Genomic DNA, 22025 nt, shown 5'->3' on the forward strand with positions numbered 1-22025 from the left:
ATTACACCTGTAACACACCTGATACACACTTAAAACACACCTGTATTACACCTGTAATACACCTGATACACACTGAAAACACACCTATATTATACCTGTAGCACACCTGATACACACTTAAAACACACCTGTATTACACCTGTAACACACTGAAAACACACCTGTATTACACCTGTAACACACCTGATACACACTGAACACACACCTGTATTACACCTGTAACACACCTGATACACACTGAAAACACACCTGTATTACACCTGTAACACACCTGATACATACTTAAAACACACCTGTATTACACCTGTAACACACTGAACACACACCTGTATTACACCTGTAACACACTGAAAACACACCTGTATTACACCTGTGACACACCTGATACACACTTAAAACACACCTGTATTACACCTGTCACACACCTGATACACACTTAAAACACACCTGTATTACACCTGTAACACACTGAAAACACACCTGTATTACACCTGTAACACACATGATACACACCGAAAACACACCTGTATTACACCTGTAACACACATGATACACACTTAAAACACACCTGTATTACACCTGTAATACACCTGATACACACTGAAAACACACCTGTATTACACCTGTAACACACATGATACAAACCGAAAACACACCTGTATCACACCTGTAACACACATGATACACACTGAAAACACACCTGCATTACGCCTGTAACACACCTGATGCACACTTAAAACACACCTGTATTACACCTGTAACACACATGATACACACTGAAAACACACCTGTATTACACCTGTAACACACCTGATACACACTTAAAACACACCTGTATTACACCTGTAACACACTGAAAACACACCTGTATTACACCTGTAACACACTGAAAACACACCTGTATTACACCTGTAACACTGAAAACACACCTGTATTACACCTGTAACACACTGAAAACACACCTGTATTAGACCTGTAACACACATGATACACACCGAAAACACCTGTATTACACCTGTAACACACATGATACACACTTAAAACACACCTGTATTACACCTGTAATACACCTGATACACACTGAAAACACACCTGTATTATACCTGTAACACACCTGATACACACTTAAAACACACCTGTAACACACCTGATACACACTTAAAACACACCTGTATTACACCTGTAACACACTGTAAACACACCTGTATTACACCTGTAACACACTGAAAACACACCTGTATTATACCTGTAACACACATGATACACACTTAAAACACACCTGTAACACACCTGTAATACACCTGATACACACTGAAAACACACCTGTATTATACCTGTAGCACACCTGATACACACTTAAAACACACCTGTATTACACCTGTAACACACTGAAAACACACCTGTATTACACCTGTAACACACCTGATACACACTGAACACACACCTGTATTACACCTGTAACACACCTGATACACACTTAAAACACACCTGTATTACACCTGTAACACACCTGATACACACTTAAAACACACCTGTATTACACCTGTAATACACCTGATACACACTGAAAACACACCTATATTACACCTGTAACACACCTGATACACACTGAAAACACACCTGTATTACACCTGTAACACACCTGATACACACTTAAAACATACCTGTAACACACCTGATACACACTGAAAACACCTGTATTACACCTGTAACACACGATACACACCGAAAACACACCTGTATTACACCTGTAACACACATGATACACACTGAAAACACACCTGTATTACACCTGTAATACACCTGATACACACTGAAAACACACCTGTATTACACCTGTAATACACCTGATACACACTTAAAACACACCTGTATTACACCTGTAACACACTTAAAACACACCTGTATTACACCTGTATTACACCTGATACACACTGAAAACACACCTGTATTACACCTGTAACACACTGAAAACACACCTGTATTACACCTGTAACACACTGAACACACACCTGTATTACACCTGTAACACACTGAAAACACACCTGTATTACACCTGTAACACACCTGATACATACTTAAAACACACCTGTATTACACCTGTAACACACTGAACACACACCTGTATTACACCTGTAACACACTGAAAACACACCTGTATTACACCTGTGACACACCTGATACACACTTAAAACACACCTGTATTACACCTTTCACACACCTGATACACACTTAAAACACACCTGTATTACACCTGTAACACACTGAAAACACACCTGTATTACACGTGTAACACACCTGATACACACTTAAAACACACCTGTATTACACCTGTAACACACTGAAAACACACCTGTATTACACGTGTAACACACCTGATACACACTGAACACACACCTGTATTACACCTGTAACACACCTGATACACACTTAAAACACACCTGTATTACACCTGTAACACACCTGATACACACTTAAAACACACCTGTATTACACCTGTAATACACCTGATACACACTGAAAACACACCTATATTATACCTGTAGCACACCTGATACACACTTAAAACACACCTGTATTACACCTGTAACACACTGAAAACACACCTGTATTACACCTGTAACACACCTGATACACACTGAACACACACCTGTATTACACCTGTAACACACCTGATACACACTTAAAACACACCTGTATTACACCTGTAACACACCTGATACACACTTAAAACACACCTGTATTACACCTGTAATACACCTGATACACACTGAAAACACACCTATATTACACCTGTAACACACCTGATACACACTGAAAACACACCTGTATTACACCTGTAACACACCTGATACACACTTAAAACATACCTGTAACACACCTGATACACACTGAAAACACCTGTATTACACCTGTAACACACGATACACACCGAAAACACACCTGTATTACACCTGTAACACACATGATACACACTGAAAACACACCTGTATTACACCTGTAATACACCTGATACACACTGAAAACACACCTGTATTACACCTGTAATACACCTGATACACACTTAAAACACACCTGTATTACACCTGTAACACACTTAAAACACACCTGTATTACACCTGTATTACACCTGATACACACTGAAAACACACCTGTATTACACCTGTAACACACTGAAAACACACCTGTATTACACCTGTAACACACTGAACACACACCTGTATTACACCTGTAACACACTGAAAACACACCTGTATTACACCTGTAACACACCTGATACATACTTAAAACACACCTGTATTACACCTGTAACACACTGAACACACACCTGTATTACACCTGTAACACACTGAAAACACACCTGTATTACACCTGTGACACACCTGATACACACTTAAAACACACCTGTATTACACCTTTCACACACCTGATACACACTTAAAACACACCTGTATTACACCTGTAACACACTGAAAACACACCTGTATTACACGTGTAACACACCTGATACACACTTAAAACACACCTGTATTACACCTGTAACACACTGAAAACACACCTGTATTACACGTGTAACACACCTGATACACACTTAAAACACACCTGTATTACACCTGTAACACACTGAAAACACACCTGTATTACACTTGTAACACACATGATACACACCGAAAACACACCTGTATTACACCTGTAACACACATGATACACACTGAAAACACCTGTATTACACCTGTAACACACTGAAAACACACCTGTATTACACCTGTAACACACATGATACACACCGAAAACACACCTGTATCACACCTGTAACACACATGATACACACTGAAAACACACCTGTATTACACCTGTAATACACCTGATACACACTTAAAACACACCTGTATTACACCTGTAACACACTTAAAACACACCTGTATTACACCTGTATTACACCTGATACACACTTAAAACACACCTGTATTACACCTGTAACACACCTGATACACACTAAAAACACACCTGTATTACACCTGTAACACACCTGATACATACTTAAAACACACCTGTATTACACCTGTAACACACATGATACACACTGAAAACACACCTGTATTACACCTGTAACACACCTGATACACACTTAAAACACACCTGTATTACACCTGTAACACACTGAAAACACACCTGTATTACACCTGTAACACACTGAAAACACACCTGTATTACACCTGTAACACACTGAAAACACACCTGTATTACACCTGTAACACTGAAAACACACCTGTATTACACCTGTAACACACTGAAAACACACCTGTATTAGACCTGTAACACACATGATACACACCGAAAACACCTGTATTACACCTGTAACACACATGATACACACTTAAAACACACCTGTATTACACCTGTAATACACCTGATACACACTGAAAACACACCTGTATTATACCTGTAACACACCTGATACACACTTAAAACACACCTGTAACACACCTGATACACACTTAAAACACACCTGTATTACACCTGTAACACACTGTAAACACACCTGTATTACACCTGTAACACACTGAAAACACACCTGTATTATACCTGTAACACACATGATACACACTTAAAACACACCTGTAACACACCTGTAATACACCTGATACACACTGAAAACACACCTGTATTATACCTGTAGCACACCTGATACACACTTAAAACACACCTGTATTACACCTGTAACACACTGAAAACACACCTGTATTACACCTGTAACACACCTGATACACACTGAACACACACCTGTATTACACCTGTAACACACCTGATACACACTTAAAACACACCTGTATTACACCTGTAACACACCCGATACACACTTAAAACACACCTGTATTACACCTGTAATACACCTGATACACACTGAAAACACACCTATATTACACCTGTAAAACACCTGATACACACTGAAAACACACCTGTATTACACCTGTAACACACCTGATACACACTGAAAACACACCTGTATTACACCTGTAATACACCTGATACACACTGAAAACACACCTGTATTACACCTGTAACACACCTGATACACACTTAAAACACACCTGTATTACACCTGTAAAACACTGAAAACACACCTGTATTACACCTGTAACACACCTGATACACACTGAAAACACACCTGTATTACACCTGTAACACACCTGATACACACTTAAAACACACCTGTATTACACCTGTAACACACCTGATACACACTGAAAACACCTGTATTACACCTGTAATACACCTGATACACACTTAAAACACACCTGTATTACACCTGTAATACACCTGATACACACTGAAAACACACCTATATTACACCTGTAACACACCTGATACACACTGAAAACACACCTGTATTACACCTGTAACACACCTGATACACACTTAAAACACACCTGTAACACACCTGATACACACTGAAAACACCTGTATTACACCTGTAACACACCTGATACATACTTAAAACACACCTGTATTACACCTGTAACACACATGATACACACTGAAAACACACCTGTATTACACCTGTAACACACCTGATACACACTTAAAACACACCTGTATTACACCTGTAACACACTGAAAACACACCTGTATTACACCTGTAACACACTGAAAACACACCTGTATTACACCTGTAACACTGAAAACACACCTGTATTACACCTGTAACACACCTGATACACACTTAAAACACACCTGTATTACACCTGTAACACACTGAAAACACACCTGTATTACACCTGTAACACACTGAAAACACACCTGTATTACACCTGTAACACTGAAAACACACCTGTATTACACCTGTAACACACCTGATACACACTTAAAACACACCTGTATTACACCTGTAAAACACTGAAAACACACCTGTATTACACCTGTAACACACCTGATACAGGTGTAATACAGGTGTGTTTTCAGTGTGTAACACACCTGATACACACTTAAAACACACCTGTATTACACCTGTAACACACCTGATACACACTGAAAACACCTGTATTACACCTGTAATACACCTGATACACACTTAAAACACACCTGTATTACACCTGTAATACACCTGATACACACTGAAAACACACCTATATTACACCTGTAACACACCTGATACACACTGAAAACACACCTGTATTACACCTGTAACACACCTGATACACACTTAAAACACACCTGTAACACACCTGATACACACTGAAAACACCTGTATTACACCTGTAACACACCTGATACACACTTAAAACACACCTGTAACACACCTGATACACACTGAAAACACCTGTATTACACCTGTAACACACGATACACACCGAAAACACACCTGTATTACACCTGTAACACACCTGATACACACTGAAAACACACCTGTATTACACCTGTAACACACCTGATACACACTTAAAACACACCTGTAACACACCTGATACACACTGAAAACACCTGTATTACACCTGTAACACACCTGATACACACTTAAAACACACCTGTAACACACCTGATACACACTGAAAACACCTGTATTACACCTGTAACACACGATACACACCGAAAACACACCTGTATTACACCTGTAACACACATGATACACACTAAAAACACACCTGTATTACACCTGTAACACACCTGATACATACTGAAAACACACCTGTATTACACCTGTAACACACTGAAAACACACCTGTATTACACCTGTAACACACTGAACACACACCTGTATTACACCTGTAACACACCTGATACACACTTAAAACACACCTGTATTACACCTGTAACACACCTGATACACACTGAAAACACCTGTATTACACCTGTAATATACCTGATACACACTTAAAACACACCTGTATTACACCTGTAATACACCTGATACAAACTGAAAACACACCTATATTACACCTGTAACACACCTGATACACACTGAAAACACACCTGTATTACACCTGTAACACACCTGATACACACTTAAAACACACCTGTAACACACCTGATACACACTGAAAACACACCTGTATTACACCTGTAACACACCTGATACACACTTAAAACACACCTGTATTACACCTGTAACACACCTGATACACACTGAAAACACCTGTATTACACCTGTAATACACCTGATACACACTTAAAACACACCTGTATTACACCTGTAATACACCTGATACACACTGAAAACACACCTATATTACACCTGTAACACACCTGATACACACTGAAAACACACCTGTATTACACCTGTAACACACCTGATACACACTTAAAACACACCTGTAACACACCTGATACACACTGAAAACACCTGTATTACACCTGTAACACACCTGATACACACTTAAAACACACCTGTAACACACCTGATACACACTGAAAACACCTGTATTACACCTGTAACACACGATACACACCGAAAACACACCTGTATTACACCTGTAACACACATGATACACACTAAAAACACACCTGTATTACACCTGTAACACACCTGATACATACTGAAAACACACCTGTATTACACCTGTAACACACTGAAAACACACCTGTATTACACCTGTAACACACTGAACACACACCTGTATTACACCTGTAACACACTGAAAACACACCTGTATTACACCTGTAACACACCTGATACATACTTAAAACACACCTGTATTACACCTGTAACACACTGAACACACACCTGTATTACACCTGTAACACACTGAAAACACACCTGTATTACACCTGTGACACACCTGATACACACTTAAAACACACCTGTATTACACCTTTCACACACCTGATACACACTTAAAACACACCTGTATTACACCTGTAACACACTGAAAACACACCTGTATTACACGTGTAACACACCTGATACACACTTAAAACACACCTGTATTACACCTGTAACACACTGAAAACACACCTGTATTACACGTGTAACACACCTGATACACACTTAAAACACACCTGTATTACACCTGTAACACACTGAAAACACACCTGTATTACACTTGTAACACACATGATACACACCGAAAACACACCTGTATTACACCTGTAACACACATGATACACACTGAAAACACCTGTATTACACCTGTAACACACTGAAAACACACCTGTATTACACCTGTAACACACGATACACACCGAAAACACACCTGTATCACACCTGTAACACACATGATACACACTGAAAACACACCTGCATTACGCCTGTAAAACACCTGATACACACTTAAAACACACCTGTATTACACCTGTAACACACATGATACACACTAAAAAACACACCTGTATTACACCTGTAACACACCTGATACACACTTAAAACACACCTGTATTACACCTGTAACACACTGAAAACACACCTGTATTACACCTGTAACACACGATACACACCGAAAACACACCTGTATTACACCTGTAACACACCTGTAATACACCTGATACACACTTAAAACACACCTGTATTACACCTGTAACACACATGATACACACTGAAAACACACCTGTATTACACCTGTAACACACCTGATACACACTGAAAACACACCTGTATTACACCTGTAACACACCTGATACACACTGAAAACACACCTGTATTACACCTGTAATACACCTGATACACACTTAAAACACACCTGTATTACACCTGTAAAACACTGAAAACACACCTGTATTACACCTGTAACACACCTGATACACACTGAAAACACACCTGTATTACACCTGTAACACACCTGATACACACTTAAAACACACCTGTATTACACCTGTAACACACCTGATACACACTGAAAACACCTGTATTACACCTGTAATATACCTGATACACACTTAAAACACACCTGTATTACACCTGTAACACACTTAAAACACACCTGTATTACACCTGTATTACACCTGATACACACTTAAAACACACCTGTATTACACCTGTAACACACCTGATACACACTAAAAACACACCTGTATTACACCTGTAACACACCTGATACATACTTAAAACACACCTGTATTACACCTGTAACACACATGATACACACTGAAAACACACCTGTATTACACCTGTAACACACCTGATACACACTTAAAACACACCTGTATTACACCTGTAACACACTGAAAACACACCTGTATTACACCTGTAACACACTGAAAACACACCTGTATTACACCTATAACACTGAAAACACACCTGTATTACACCTGTAACACACTGAAAACACACCTGTATTAGACCTGTAACACACATGATACACACCGAAAACACCTGTATTACACCTGTAACACACATGATACACACTTAAAACACACCTGTATTACACCTGTAACACACCTGATACACACTGAACACACACCTGTATTACACCTGTAACACACCTGATACACACTTAAAACACACCTGTATTACACCTGTAACACACCTGATACACACTTAAAACACACCTGTATTACACCTGTAATACACCTGATACACACTGAAAACACACCTATATTACACCTGTAACACACCTGATACACACTGAAAACACACCTGTATTACACCTGTAACACACCTGATACACACTGAAAACACACCTGTATTACACCTGTAATACACCTGATACACACTGAAAACACACCTGTATTACACCTGTAACACACCTGATACACACTTAAAACACACCTGTATTACACCTGTAAAACACTGAAAACACACCTGTATTACACCTGTAACACACCTGATACACACTGAAAACACACCTGTATTACACCTGTAACACACCTGATACACACTTAAAACACACCTGTATTACACCTGTAACACACCTGATACACACTGAAAACACCTGTATTACACCTGTAATACACCTGATACACACTTAAAACACACCTGTATTACACCTGATACACACTGAAAACACACCTATATTACACCTGTAACACACCTGATACACACTGAAAACACACCTGTATTACACCTGTAACACACCTGATACACACTTAAAACACACCTGTAACACACCTGATACACACTGAAAACACCTGTATTACACCTGTAACACACCTGATACATACTTAAAACACACCTGTATTACACCTGTAACACACATGATACACACTGAAAACACACCTGTATTACACCTGTAACACACCTGATACACACTTAAAACACACCTGTATTACACCTGTAACACACTGAAAACACACCTGTATTACACCTGTAACACACTGAAAACACACCTGTATTACACCTGTAACACTGAAAACACACCTGTATTACACCTGTAACACACCTGATACACACTTAAAACACACCTGTATTACACCTGTAACACACTGAAAACACACCTGTATTACACCTGTAACACACTGAAAACACACCTGTATTACACCTGTAACACTGAAAACACACCTGTATTACACCTGTAACACACCTGATACACACTTAAAACACACCTGTATTACACCTGTAAAACACTGAAAACACACCTGTATTACACCTGTAACACACCTGATACACACTGAAAACACACCTGTATTACACCTGTAACACACCTGATACACACTTAAAACACACCTGTATTACACCTGTAACACACCTGATACACACTGAAAACACCTGTATTACACCTGTAATACACCTGATACACACTTAAAACACACCTGTATTACACCTGTAATACACCTGATACACACTGAAAACACACCTATATTACACCTGTAACACACCTGATACACACTGAAAACACACCTGTATTACACCTGTAACACACCTGATACACACTTAAAACACACCTGTAACACACCTGATACACACTGAAAACACCTGTATTACACCTGTAACACACCTGATACACACTTAAAACACACCTGTAACACACCTGATACACACTGAAAACACCTGTATTACACCTGTAACACACGATACACACCGAAAACACACCTGTATTACACCTGTAACACACATGATACACACTAAAAACACACCTGTATTACACCTGTAACACACCTGATACATACTGAAAACACACCTGTATTACACCTGTAACACACTGAAAACACACCTGTATTACACCTGTAACACACTGAACACACACCTGTATTACACCTGTAACACACTGAAAACACACCTGTATTACACCTGTAACACACTGAACACACACCTGTATTACACCTGTAACACACTGAAAACACACCTGTATTACACCTGTGACACACCTGATACACACTTAAAATACACCTGTATTACACCTTTCACACACCTGATACACACTTAAAACACACCTGTATTACACCTGTAACACACTGAAAACACACCTGTATTACACGTGTAACACACCTGATACACACTTAAAACACACCTGTATTACACCTGTAACACACTGAAAATACACCTGTATTACACGTGTAACACACCTGATACACACTTAAAACACACCTGTATTACACCTGTAACACACTGAAAACACACCTGTATTACACTTGTAACACACATGATACACACCGAAAACACACCTGTATTACACCTGTAACACACATGATACACACTGAAAACACCTGTATTACACCTGTAACACACTGAAAACACACCTGTATTACACCTGTAACACACGATACACACCGAAAACACACCTGTATCACACCTGTAACACACATGATACACACTGAAAACACACCTGCATTACGCCTGTAACACACCTGATACACACTTAAAACACACCTGTATTACACCTGTAACACACATGATACACACTAAAAAACACACCTGTATTACACCTGTAACACACCTGATACACACTTAAAACACACCTGTATTACACCTGTAACACACTGAAAACACACCTGTATTACACCTGTAACACACGATACACACCGAAAACACACCTGTATTACACCTGTAACACACCTGTAATACACCTGATACACACTTAAAACACACCTGTATTACACCTGTAACACACATGATACACACTGAAAACACACCTGTATTACACCTGTAACACACCTGATACACACTGAAAACACACCTGTATTACACCTGTAATACACCTGATACACACTGAAAACACACCTGTATTACACCTGTAACACACCTGATACACACTTAAAACACACCTGTATTACACCTGTAAAACACTGAAAACACACCTGTATTACACCTGTAACACACCTGATACACACTGAAAACACACCTGTATTACACCTGTAACACACCTGATACACACTTAAAACACACCTGTATTACACCTGTAACACACCTGATACACACTGAAAACACCTGTATTACACCTGTAATATACCTGATACACACTTAAAACACACCTGTATTACACCTGTAATACACCTGATACACACTGAAAACACACCTGTATTACACCTGTAATACACCTGATACACACTGAAAACACACCTGTATTACACCTGTAACACACCTGATAAACACTTAAAACACACCTGTATTACACCTGTAAAACACTGAAAACACACCTGTATTACACCTGTAACACACCTGATACACACTGAAAACACACCTGTATTACACCTGTAACACACCTGATACACACTTAAAACACACCTGTATTACACCTGTAACACACCTGATACACACTGAAAACACCTGTATTACACCTGTAATATACCTGATACACACTTAAAACACACCTGTATTACACCTGTAATACACCTGATACACACTGAAAACACACCTATATTACACCTGTAACACACCTGATACACACTGAAAACACACTTGTATTACACCTGTAACACACCTGATACACACTTAAAACACACCTGTAACACACCTGATACACACTGAAAACACCTGTATTACACCTGTAACACACGATACACACCGAAAACACACCTGTATTACACCTGTAACACACATGATACACACTGAAAACACACCTGTATTACACCTGTAATACACCTGATACACACTGAAAACACACCTGTATTACACCTGTAATACACCTGATACACACTTAAAACACACCTGTATTACACCTGTAACACACTTAAAACACACCTGTATTACACCTGATACACACTTAAAACACACCTGTATTACACCTGTAACACACCTGATACACACTAAAAACACACCTGTATTACACCTGTAACACACCTGATACATACTTAAAACACACCTGTATTACACCTGTAACACACATGATACACACTGAAAACACACCTGTATTACACCTGTAACACACCTGATACACACTTAAAACACACCTGTATTACACCTGTAACACACTGAAAACACACCTGTATTACACCTGTAACACACTGAAAACACACCTGTATTACACCTGTAACACTGAAAACACACCTGTATTACACCTGTAACACACTGAAAACACACCTGTATTAGACCTGTAACACACATGATACACACCGAAAACACCTGTATTACACCTGTAACACACATGATACACACTTAAAACACACCTGTGTTACACCTGTAATACACCTGATACACACTGAAAACACACCTGTATTATACCTGTAACACACCTGATACACACTTAAAACACACCTGTAACACACCTGATACACACTTAAAACACACCTGTATTACACCTGTAACACACTGTAAACACACCTGTATTACACCTGTAACACACTGAAAACACACCTGTATTATACCTGTAACACACATGATACACACTTAAAACACACCTGTAACACACCTGTAATACACCTGATACACACTGAAAACACACCTGTATTATACCTGTAGCACACCTGATACACACTTAAAACACACCTGTATTACACCTGTAACACACTGAAAACACACCTGTATTACACCTGTAACACACCTGATACACACTGAACACACACCTGTATTACACCTGTAACACACCTGATACACACTTAAAACACACCTGTATTACACCTGTAACACACCTGATACACACTTAAAACACACCTGTATTACACCTGTAATACACCTGATACACACTGAAAACACACCTATATTACACCTGTAACACACCTGATACACACTGAAAACACACCTGTATTACACCTGTAACACACCTGATACACACTGAAAACACACCTGTATTACACCTGTAATACACCTGATACACACTGAAAACACACCTGTATTACACCTGTAACACACCTGATACACACTTAAAACACACCTGTATTACACCTGTAAAACACTGAAAACACACCTGTATTACACCTGTAACACACCTGATACACACTGAAAACACACCTGTATTACACCTGTAACACACCTGATACACACTTAAAACACACCTGTATTACACCTGTAACACACCTGATACACACTGAAAACACCTGTATTACACCTGTAATACACCTGATACACACTTAAAACACACCTGTATTACACCTGTAACACACCTGATACACACTGAAAACACCTGTATTACACCTGTAATACACCTGATACACACTTAAAACACACCTATATTACACCTGTAACACACCTGATACACACTGAAAACACACCTGTATTACACCTGTAACACACCTGATACACACTTAAAACACACCTGTAACACACCTGATACACACTGAAAACACCTGTATTACACCTGTAACACACCTGATACATACTTAAAACACACCTGTATTACACCTGTAACACACATGATACACACTGAAAACACACCTGTATTACACCTGTAACACACCTGATACACACTTAAAACACACCTGTATTACACCTGTAACACACTGAAAACACACCTGTATTACACCTGTAACACACTGAAAACACACCTGTATTACACCTGTAACACACCTGTAATACACCTGATACACACTTAAAACACACCTGTATTACACCTGTAACACACATGATACACACTGAAAACACACCTGTATTACACCTGTAACACACCTGATACACACTGAAAACACACCTGTATTACACCTGTAATACACCTGATACACACTGAAAACACACCTGTATTACACCTGTAACACACCTGATACACACTTAAAACACACCTGTATTACACCTGTAAAACACTGAAAACACACCTGTATTACACCTGTAACACACCTGATACACACTGAAAACACACCTGTATTACACCTGTAACACACCTGATACACACTTAAAACACACCTGTATTACACCTGTAACACACCTGATACACACTGAAAACACCTGTATTACACCTGTAATATACCTGATACACACTTAAAACACACCTGTATTACACCTGTAACACACCTGATACACACTTAAAACACACCTGTATTACACCTGTAATACACCTGATACACACTGAAAACACACCTGTATTACACCTGTAACACACCTGATACACACTTAAAACACACCTGTATTACACCTGTAAAACACTGAAAACACACCTGTATTACACCTGTAACACACCTGATACACACTGAAAACACACCTGTATTACACCTGTAACACACCTGATACACACTTAAAACACACCTGTATTACACCTGTAACACACCTGATACACACTGAAAACACCTGTATTACACCTGTAATATACCTGATACACACTTAAAACACACCTGTATTACACCTGTAATACACCTGATACACACTGAAAACACACCTATATTACACCTGTAACACACCTGATACACACTGAAAACACACCTGTATTACACCTGTAACACACCTGATACACACTTAAAACACACCTGTAACACACCTGATACACACTGAAAACACCTGTATTACACCTGTAACACACGATACACACCGAAAACACACCTGTATTACACCTGTAACACACATGATACACACTGAAAACACACCTGTATTACACCTGTAATACACCTGATACACACTGAAAACACACCTGTATTACACCTGTAATACACCTGATACACACTTAAAACACACCTGTATTACACCTGTAACACACTTAAAACACACCTGTATTACACCTGTATTACACCTGATACACACTTAAAACACACCTGTATTACACCTGTAACACACCTGATACACACTAAAAACACACCTGTATTACACCTGTAACACACCTGATACATACTTAAAACACACCTGTATTACACCTGTAACACACATGATACACACTGAAAACACACCTGTATTACACCTGTAACACACCTGATACACACTTAAAACACACCTGTATTACACCTGTAACACACTGAAAACACACCTGTATTACACCTGTAACACACTGAAAACACACCTGTATTACACCTGTAACACTGAAAACACACCTGTATTACACCTGTAACACACTGAAAACACACCTGTATTAGACCTGTAACACACATGATACACACCGAAAACACCTGTATTACACCTGTAACACACATGATACACACTTAAAACACACCTGTATTACACCTGTAATACACCTGATACACACTGAAAACACACCTGTATTATACCTGTAACACACCTGATACACACTTAAAACACACCTGTAACACACCTGATACACACTTAAAACACACCTGTATTACACCTGTAACACACTGTAAACACACCTGTATTACACCTGTAACACACTGAAAACACACCTGTATTATACCTGTAACACACATGATACACACTTAAAACACACCTGTAACACACCTGTAATACACCTGATACACACTGAAAACACACCTGTATTATACCTGTAGCACACCTGATACACACTTAAAACACACCTGTATTACACCTGTAACACACTGAAAACACACCTGTATTACACCTGTAACACACCTGATACACACTGAACACACACCTGTATTACACCTGTAACACACCTGATACACACTTAAAACACACCTGTATTACACCTGTAACACACCTGATACACACTTAAAACACACCTGTATTACACCTGTAATACACCTGATACACACTGAAAACACACCTATATTACACCTGTAACACACCTGATACACACTGAAAACACACCTGTATTACACCTGTAACACACCTGATACACACTGAAAACACACCTGTATTACACCTGTAATACACCTGATACACACTGAAAACACACCTGTATTACACCTGTAACACACCTGATACACACTTAAAACACACCTGTATTACACCTGTAAAACACTGAAAACACACCTGTATTACACCTGTAACACACCTGATACACACTGAAAACACACCTGTATTACACCTGTAACACACCTGATACACACTTAAAACACACCTGTATTACACCTGTAACACACCTGATACACACTGAAAACACCTGTATTACACCTGTAATACACCTGATACACACTTAAAACACACCTGTATTACACCTGTAACACACCTGATACACACTGAAAACACCTGTATTACACCTGTAATACACCTGATACACACTTAAAACACACCTATATTACACCTGTAACACACCTGATACACACTGAAAACACACCTGTATTACACCTGTAACACACCTGATACACACTTAAAACACACCTGTAACACACCTGATACACACTGAAAACACCTGTATTACACCTGTAACACACCTGATACATACTTAAAACACACCTGTATTACACCTGTAACACACATGATACACACTGAAAACACACCTGTATTACACCTGTAACACACCTGATACACACTTAAAACACACCTGTATTACACCTGTAACACACTGAAAACACACCTGTATTACACCTGTAACACACTGAAAACACACCTGTATTACACCTGTAACACTGAAAACACACCTGTATTACACCTGTAACACACCTGATACACACTTAAAACACACCTGTATTACACCTGATACACACTGAAAACACACCTGTATTACACCTGTAACACACTGAAAACACACCTGTATTACACCTGTAACACTGAAAACACACCTGTATTACACCTGTAACACACCTGATACACACTTAAAACACACCTGTATTACACCTGTAAAACACTGAAAACACACCTGTATTACACCTGTAACACACCTGATACACACTGAAAACACACCTGTATTACACCTGTAACACACCTGATACACACTTAAAACACACCTGTATTACACCTGTAACACACCTGATACACACTTAAAACACACCTGTAACACACCTGATACACACTGAAAACACCTGTATTACACCTGTAACACACCTGATACACACTTAAAACACACCTGTAACACACCTGATACACACTGAAAACACCTGTATTACACCTGTAACACACGATACACACCTAAAACACACCTGTATTACACCTGTAACACACATGATACACACTGAAAACACACCTGTATTACACCTGTAATACACCTGATACACACTGAAAACACACCTGTATTACACCTGTAATACACCTGATACACACTTAAAACACACCTGTATTACACCTGTAACACACTTAAAACACACCTGTATTACACCTGATACACACTGAAAACACACCTGTATTACACCTGTAACACACCTGATACACACTAAAAACACACCTGTATTACACCTGTAACACACCTGATACATACTTAAAACACACCTGTATTACACCTGTAACACACTGAAAACACACCTGTATTACACCTGTAACACACTGAACACACACCTGTATTACACCTGTAACACACTGAAAACACACCTGTATTACACCTGTAACACACCTGATACATACTTAAAACACACCTGTATTACACCTGTAACACACTGAAAACACACCTGTATTACACCTGTAACACACTGAACACACACCTGTATTACACCTGTAACACACTGAAAACACACCTGTATTACACCTGTGACACACCTGATACACACTTAAAACACACCTGTATTACACCTGTCACACACCTGATACACACTTAAAACACCTGTATTACACCTGTAATACACCTGATACACACTTAAAACACACCTGTATTACACCTGTAACAAACATCAAAGCAGGGGCCTGTTCCAGAAGGAAGGTGAAACAGCAGAACCTCTGGTTAACTGTCTCAGAACCTATTTAAGTGACTCTTTACCTGGTTAACTGACTGAACCTGGTTAACTGACTCTTTACCTGGTTAACTGACTCTGAACCTGGTTAACTGACTCTTTACCTGGTTAACTGACTCTGAACCTGGTTAACTGTGTCCGAGCTGACTCCCGCGACTTGCAGCAGTATTCATACCGCTTGAACTTCTCCACATTCTGACACATCACACGCCACAAACCTGAATATATTTTATTGGACTTTTATATGAATAAATAACGCATAGTGTCACACAGCTATGAAGTCCTATAAAGCTGAAAAGTGCAGTGTGCAGAAATATTCAGTCCCTCCGAGTCAGTACTTTGTGGAACGGCCTTACACTGCAGTTCCAGGTGCATATCTTTTGGGAACGTCTCTACCAGCCGACCCAAACCGATGAGCTTGTTCCTGAAAGAGGGGCATCTTGTGTCTGGATGTGGTTTGGATAACAAAAGACCAACATGGAACCGACAACAGCCGCCAGTCCCAACAACGTCTCCGACACAACTAACTAAACATCACCTGCGCAGGAATCCCACTGAGTCAACGGACAAAAGTCACACAAGCAGCGTGGAGCGGCGGCGCAAACACTCATGATGAACTCCAGACGCTGCAGCAGCGTTACGGTGGAACGCCATGCAGCCTGCAGATGGAAGATCACTGCTGCCGTTGCCAAGATCATCTGACACATCGCTGATGGCACAGAATGATACAAACAGTTCTGTCACGTTATGTTTGTCGTTAGGACGACATAAAATGAGTGATATCTGTCATATTGCCCAGCACTAATGGCAGCCAGCTGGTTGTTTACTCAGCGGGTTGTTTACCTGGCTACCCAGCAGGTTGTTTACCCAGCAGATTGTTTACCTAGCAACCCAGCAGGTTGTTTACCCAGCAGATTGTTTACCTAGCAACCCAGCAGGTTGTTTACCTAGCTACCCAGCAGGTTGTTTACCCAGCAGGTTGTTTACCTAGCTACCCAGCAGGTTGTTTACTCAGCGGGTTGTTTACCTAGCTACCCAGCGGGTTGATTACCCAGCGGGTTGTTTACACAGCGGGTTGTTTACCCTGCTGGTTGTTTACCTAGCTACCCGGCAGGTTGATTACCCAGCGGGTCGTTTACCTAGCTACCCAGCGGGTTGTTTACCTAGCTGGTTGTTTACCTAGCTACCCAGAGCGTTGTTTACCCAACTGGTTGTTTACCTAGCTACCCAGCGGGTTGTTTACCCTGCTGGTTGTTTACCTAGCTACCCAGCGGGTTGTTTACCCTGCTGGTTGTTTACCTAGCTACCCAGCTGGTTGTTTACCCAGCTGGTTGTTTACCTAGCTACCCAGCTGGTTGTTTTCCCAGCTGGTTGTTTACCCAGCTACCCTGCGGGTTGTTTACCCAGCTGGTTGTTTACCTAGCTACCCAGCGGGTTGTTTACCCAGCGGGTTGTTTACCCAGCTGGTTGTTTACCTAGCTACCCAGCGGGTTGTTTACCCAGCTGGTTGTTTACCTAGCTACCCAGCTGGTTGTTTTCCCAGCTGGTTGTTTACCTAGCTACCCTGCGGGTTGTTTACCTAGCTACCCAGCGGGTTGTTTACCCAGCTGGTTGTTTACCTAGCTACCCAGCGGGTTGTTTACCCAGCTGGTTGTTTACCTAGCTACCCAGCGGGTTGTTTACCCAGCTGGTTGTTTACCTAGCTACCCAGCGGGTGCTTTACCCAGCTGGTTGTTTACCTAGCTACCCAGCTGGTTGTTTTCCCAGCTGGTTGTTTACCTAGCTACGCTGCGGGTTGTTTACCCAGCTGGTTGTTTACCTAGCTACCCTGCGGGTTGTTTACCCAGCTGGTTGTTTACCTAGCTACCCTGCGGGTTGTTTACCCAGCTGGTTGTTTACCTAGCTACCCTGCGGGTTGTTTACCCAGCTGGTTGTTTACCTAGCTACCCTGCGGGTTGTTTACCCAGCTGGTTGTTTACCTAGCTACCCAGCGGGTTGTTTACCCAGCTGGTTGTTTACCTAGCTACCCTGCGGGTTGTTTACCCAGCTGGTTTGTTTACCTAGCTACCCTGCGGGTTGTTTACCCAGCTGGTTGTTTACCTAGCTACCCAGCGGGTTGTTTACCCAGCTGGTTGTTTACCTAGCTACCCTGCGGGTTGTTTACCCAGCTGGTTGTTTACCTAGCTACCCTGCGGGTTGTTTACCCTGCTGGTTGTTTACCTAGCTACCCAGCGGGTGCTTTACCCAGCTGGTTGTTTACCTAGCTACCCTGCGGGTTGTTTACCCAGCTGGTTGTTTACCTAGCTACCCAGCGGGTTGTTTACCCAGCTGGTTGTTTACCTAGCTACCCAGCGGGTTGTTTACCCTGCTGGTTGTTTACCTAGCTACCCAGCGGGTGCTTTACCCAGCTGGTTGTTTACCTAGCTACCCTGCGGGTTGTTTACCCAGCTGGTTGTTTACCTAGCTACCCTGCGGGTTGTTTACCCAGCTGGTTGTTTACCTAGCTACCCAGCGGGTTGTTTACCCAGCTGGTTGTTTACCTAGCTACCCTGCGGGTTGTTTACCCTGCTGGTTGTTTACCTAGCTACCCAGCGGGTGCTTTACCCAGCTGGTTGTTTACCTAGCTACCCTGCGGGTTGTTTACCCAGCTGGTTGTTTACCCAGCGGGTTGCTTTTACCCAACTGTCCCTCTGCTGGGATCCAGACAGCAGATTCCTTGTGTCACGCCGTGATGACATGATGGTTTTAGACTTTTCCGTCGTCTAAAACGACAGCATGTTATGCTGCTGACCTTAGAAAGAAAAGTCCTGTTCTGGACTGGTTTCTGGATCAGAACCCGCTTTCTGGAACCCGCCTCTCTAATAAACCTGACACACCTGAGTCACACCTGTATGTAGGTGTGTGTGTTCATTGCTGAGCAGGTTGTGTGTGTGTGTGTGTGTGTGTGTGTGTGTGTGTGTGTGTGTGTGTCTGCAGATTCGAGACGTTTGAGGTGAACAGCTTTGAACAGTTCTGCATCAACTACGCCAACGAGAAACTACAGCAGCAGTTCAACAGTGTAAGTCTGA

At 40.6% G+C, this 22025-nt stretch overlaps 1 protein-coding gene across 1 annotated transcript in view; it reads left to right on the top strand.

Moving 5' to 3' along the window:
- myo5b (myosin VB) overlaps positions 1 to 22025 on the top strand; it is a gene marked incomplete at both ends in the record, with an annotated part of 166104 nt that overhangs the window by 40198 nt on the left and 103881 nt on the right. Inside the window, one exon of the mRNA XM_079256977.1 lies at positions 21934 to 22015. Within this exon, the coding sequence (XP_079113103.1) occupies positions 21934 to 22015 (82 nt within the window). The remainder of the gene's footprint in view (positions 1 to 21933; positions 22016 to 22025) is intronic.

Source organism: Telmatherina bonti, assembly GCF_933228915.1.
Source record: "Telmatherina bonti genome assembly, chromosome: 17".
In the NCBI taxonomy this organism is placed as follows: Eukaryota; Metazoa; Chordata; class Actinopteri; order Atheriniformes; family Telmatherinidae; genus Telmatherina; species Telmatherina bonti.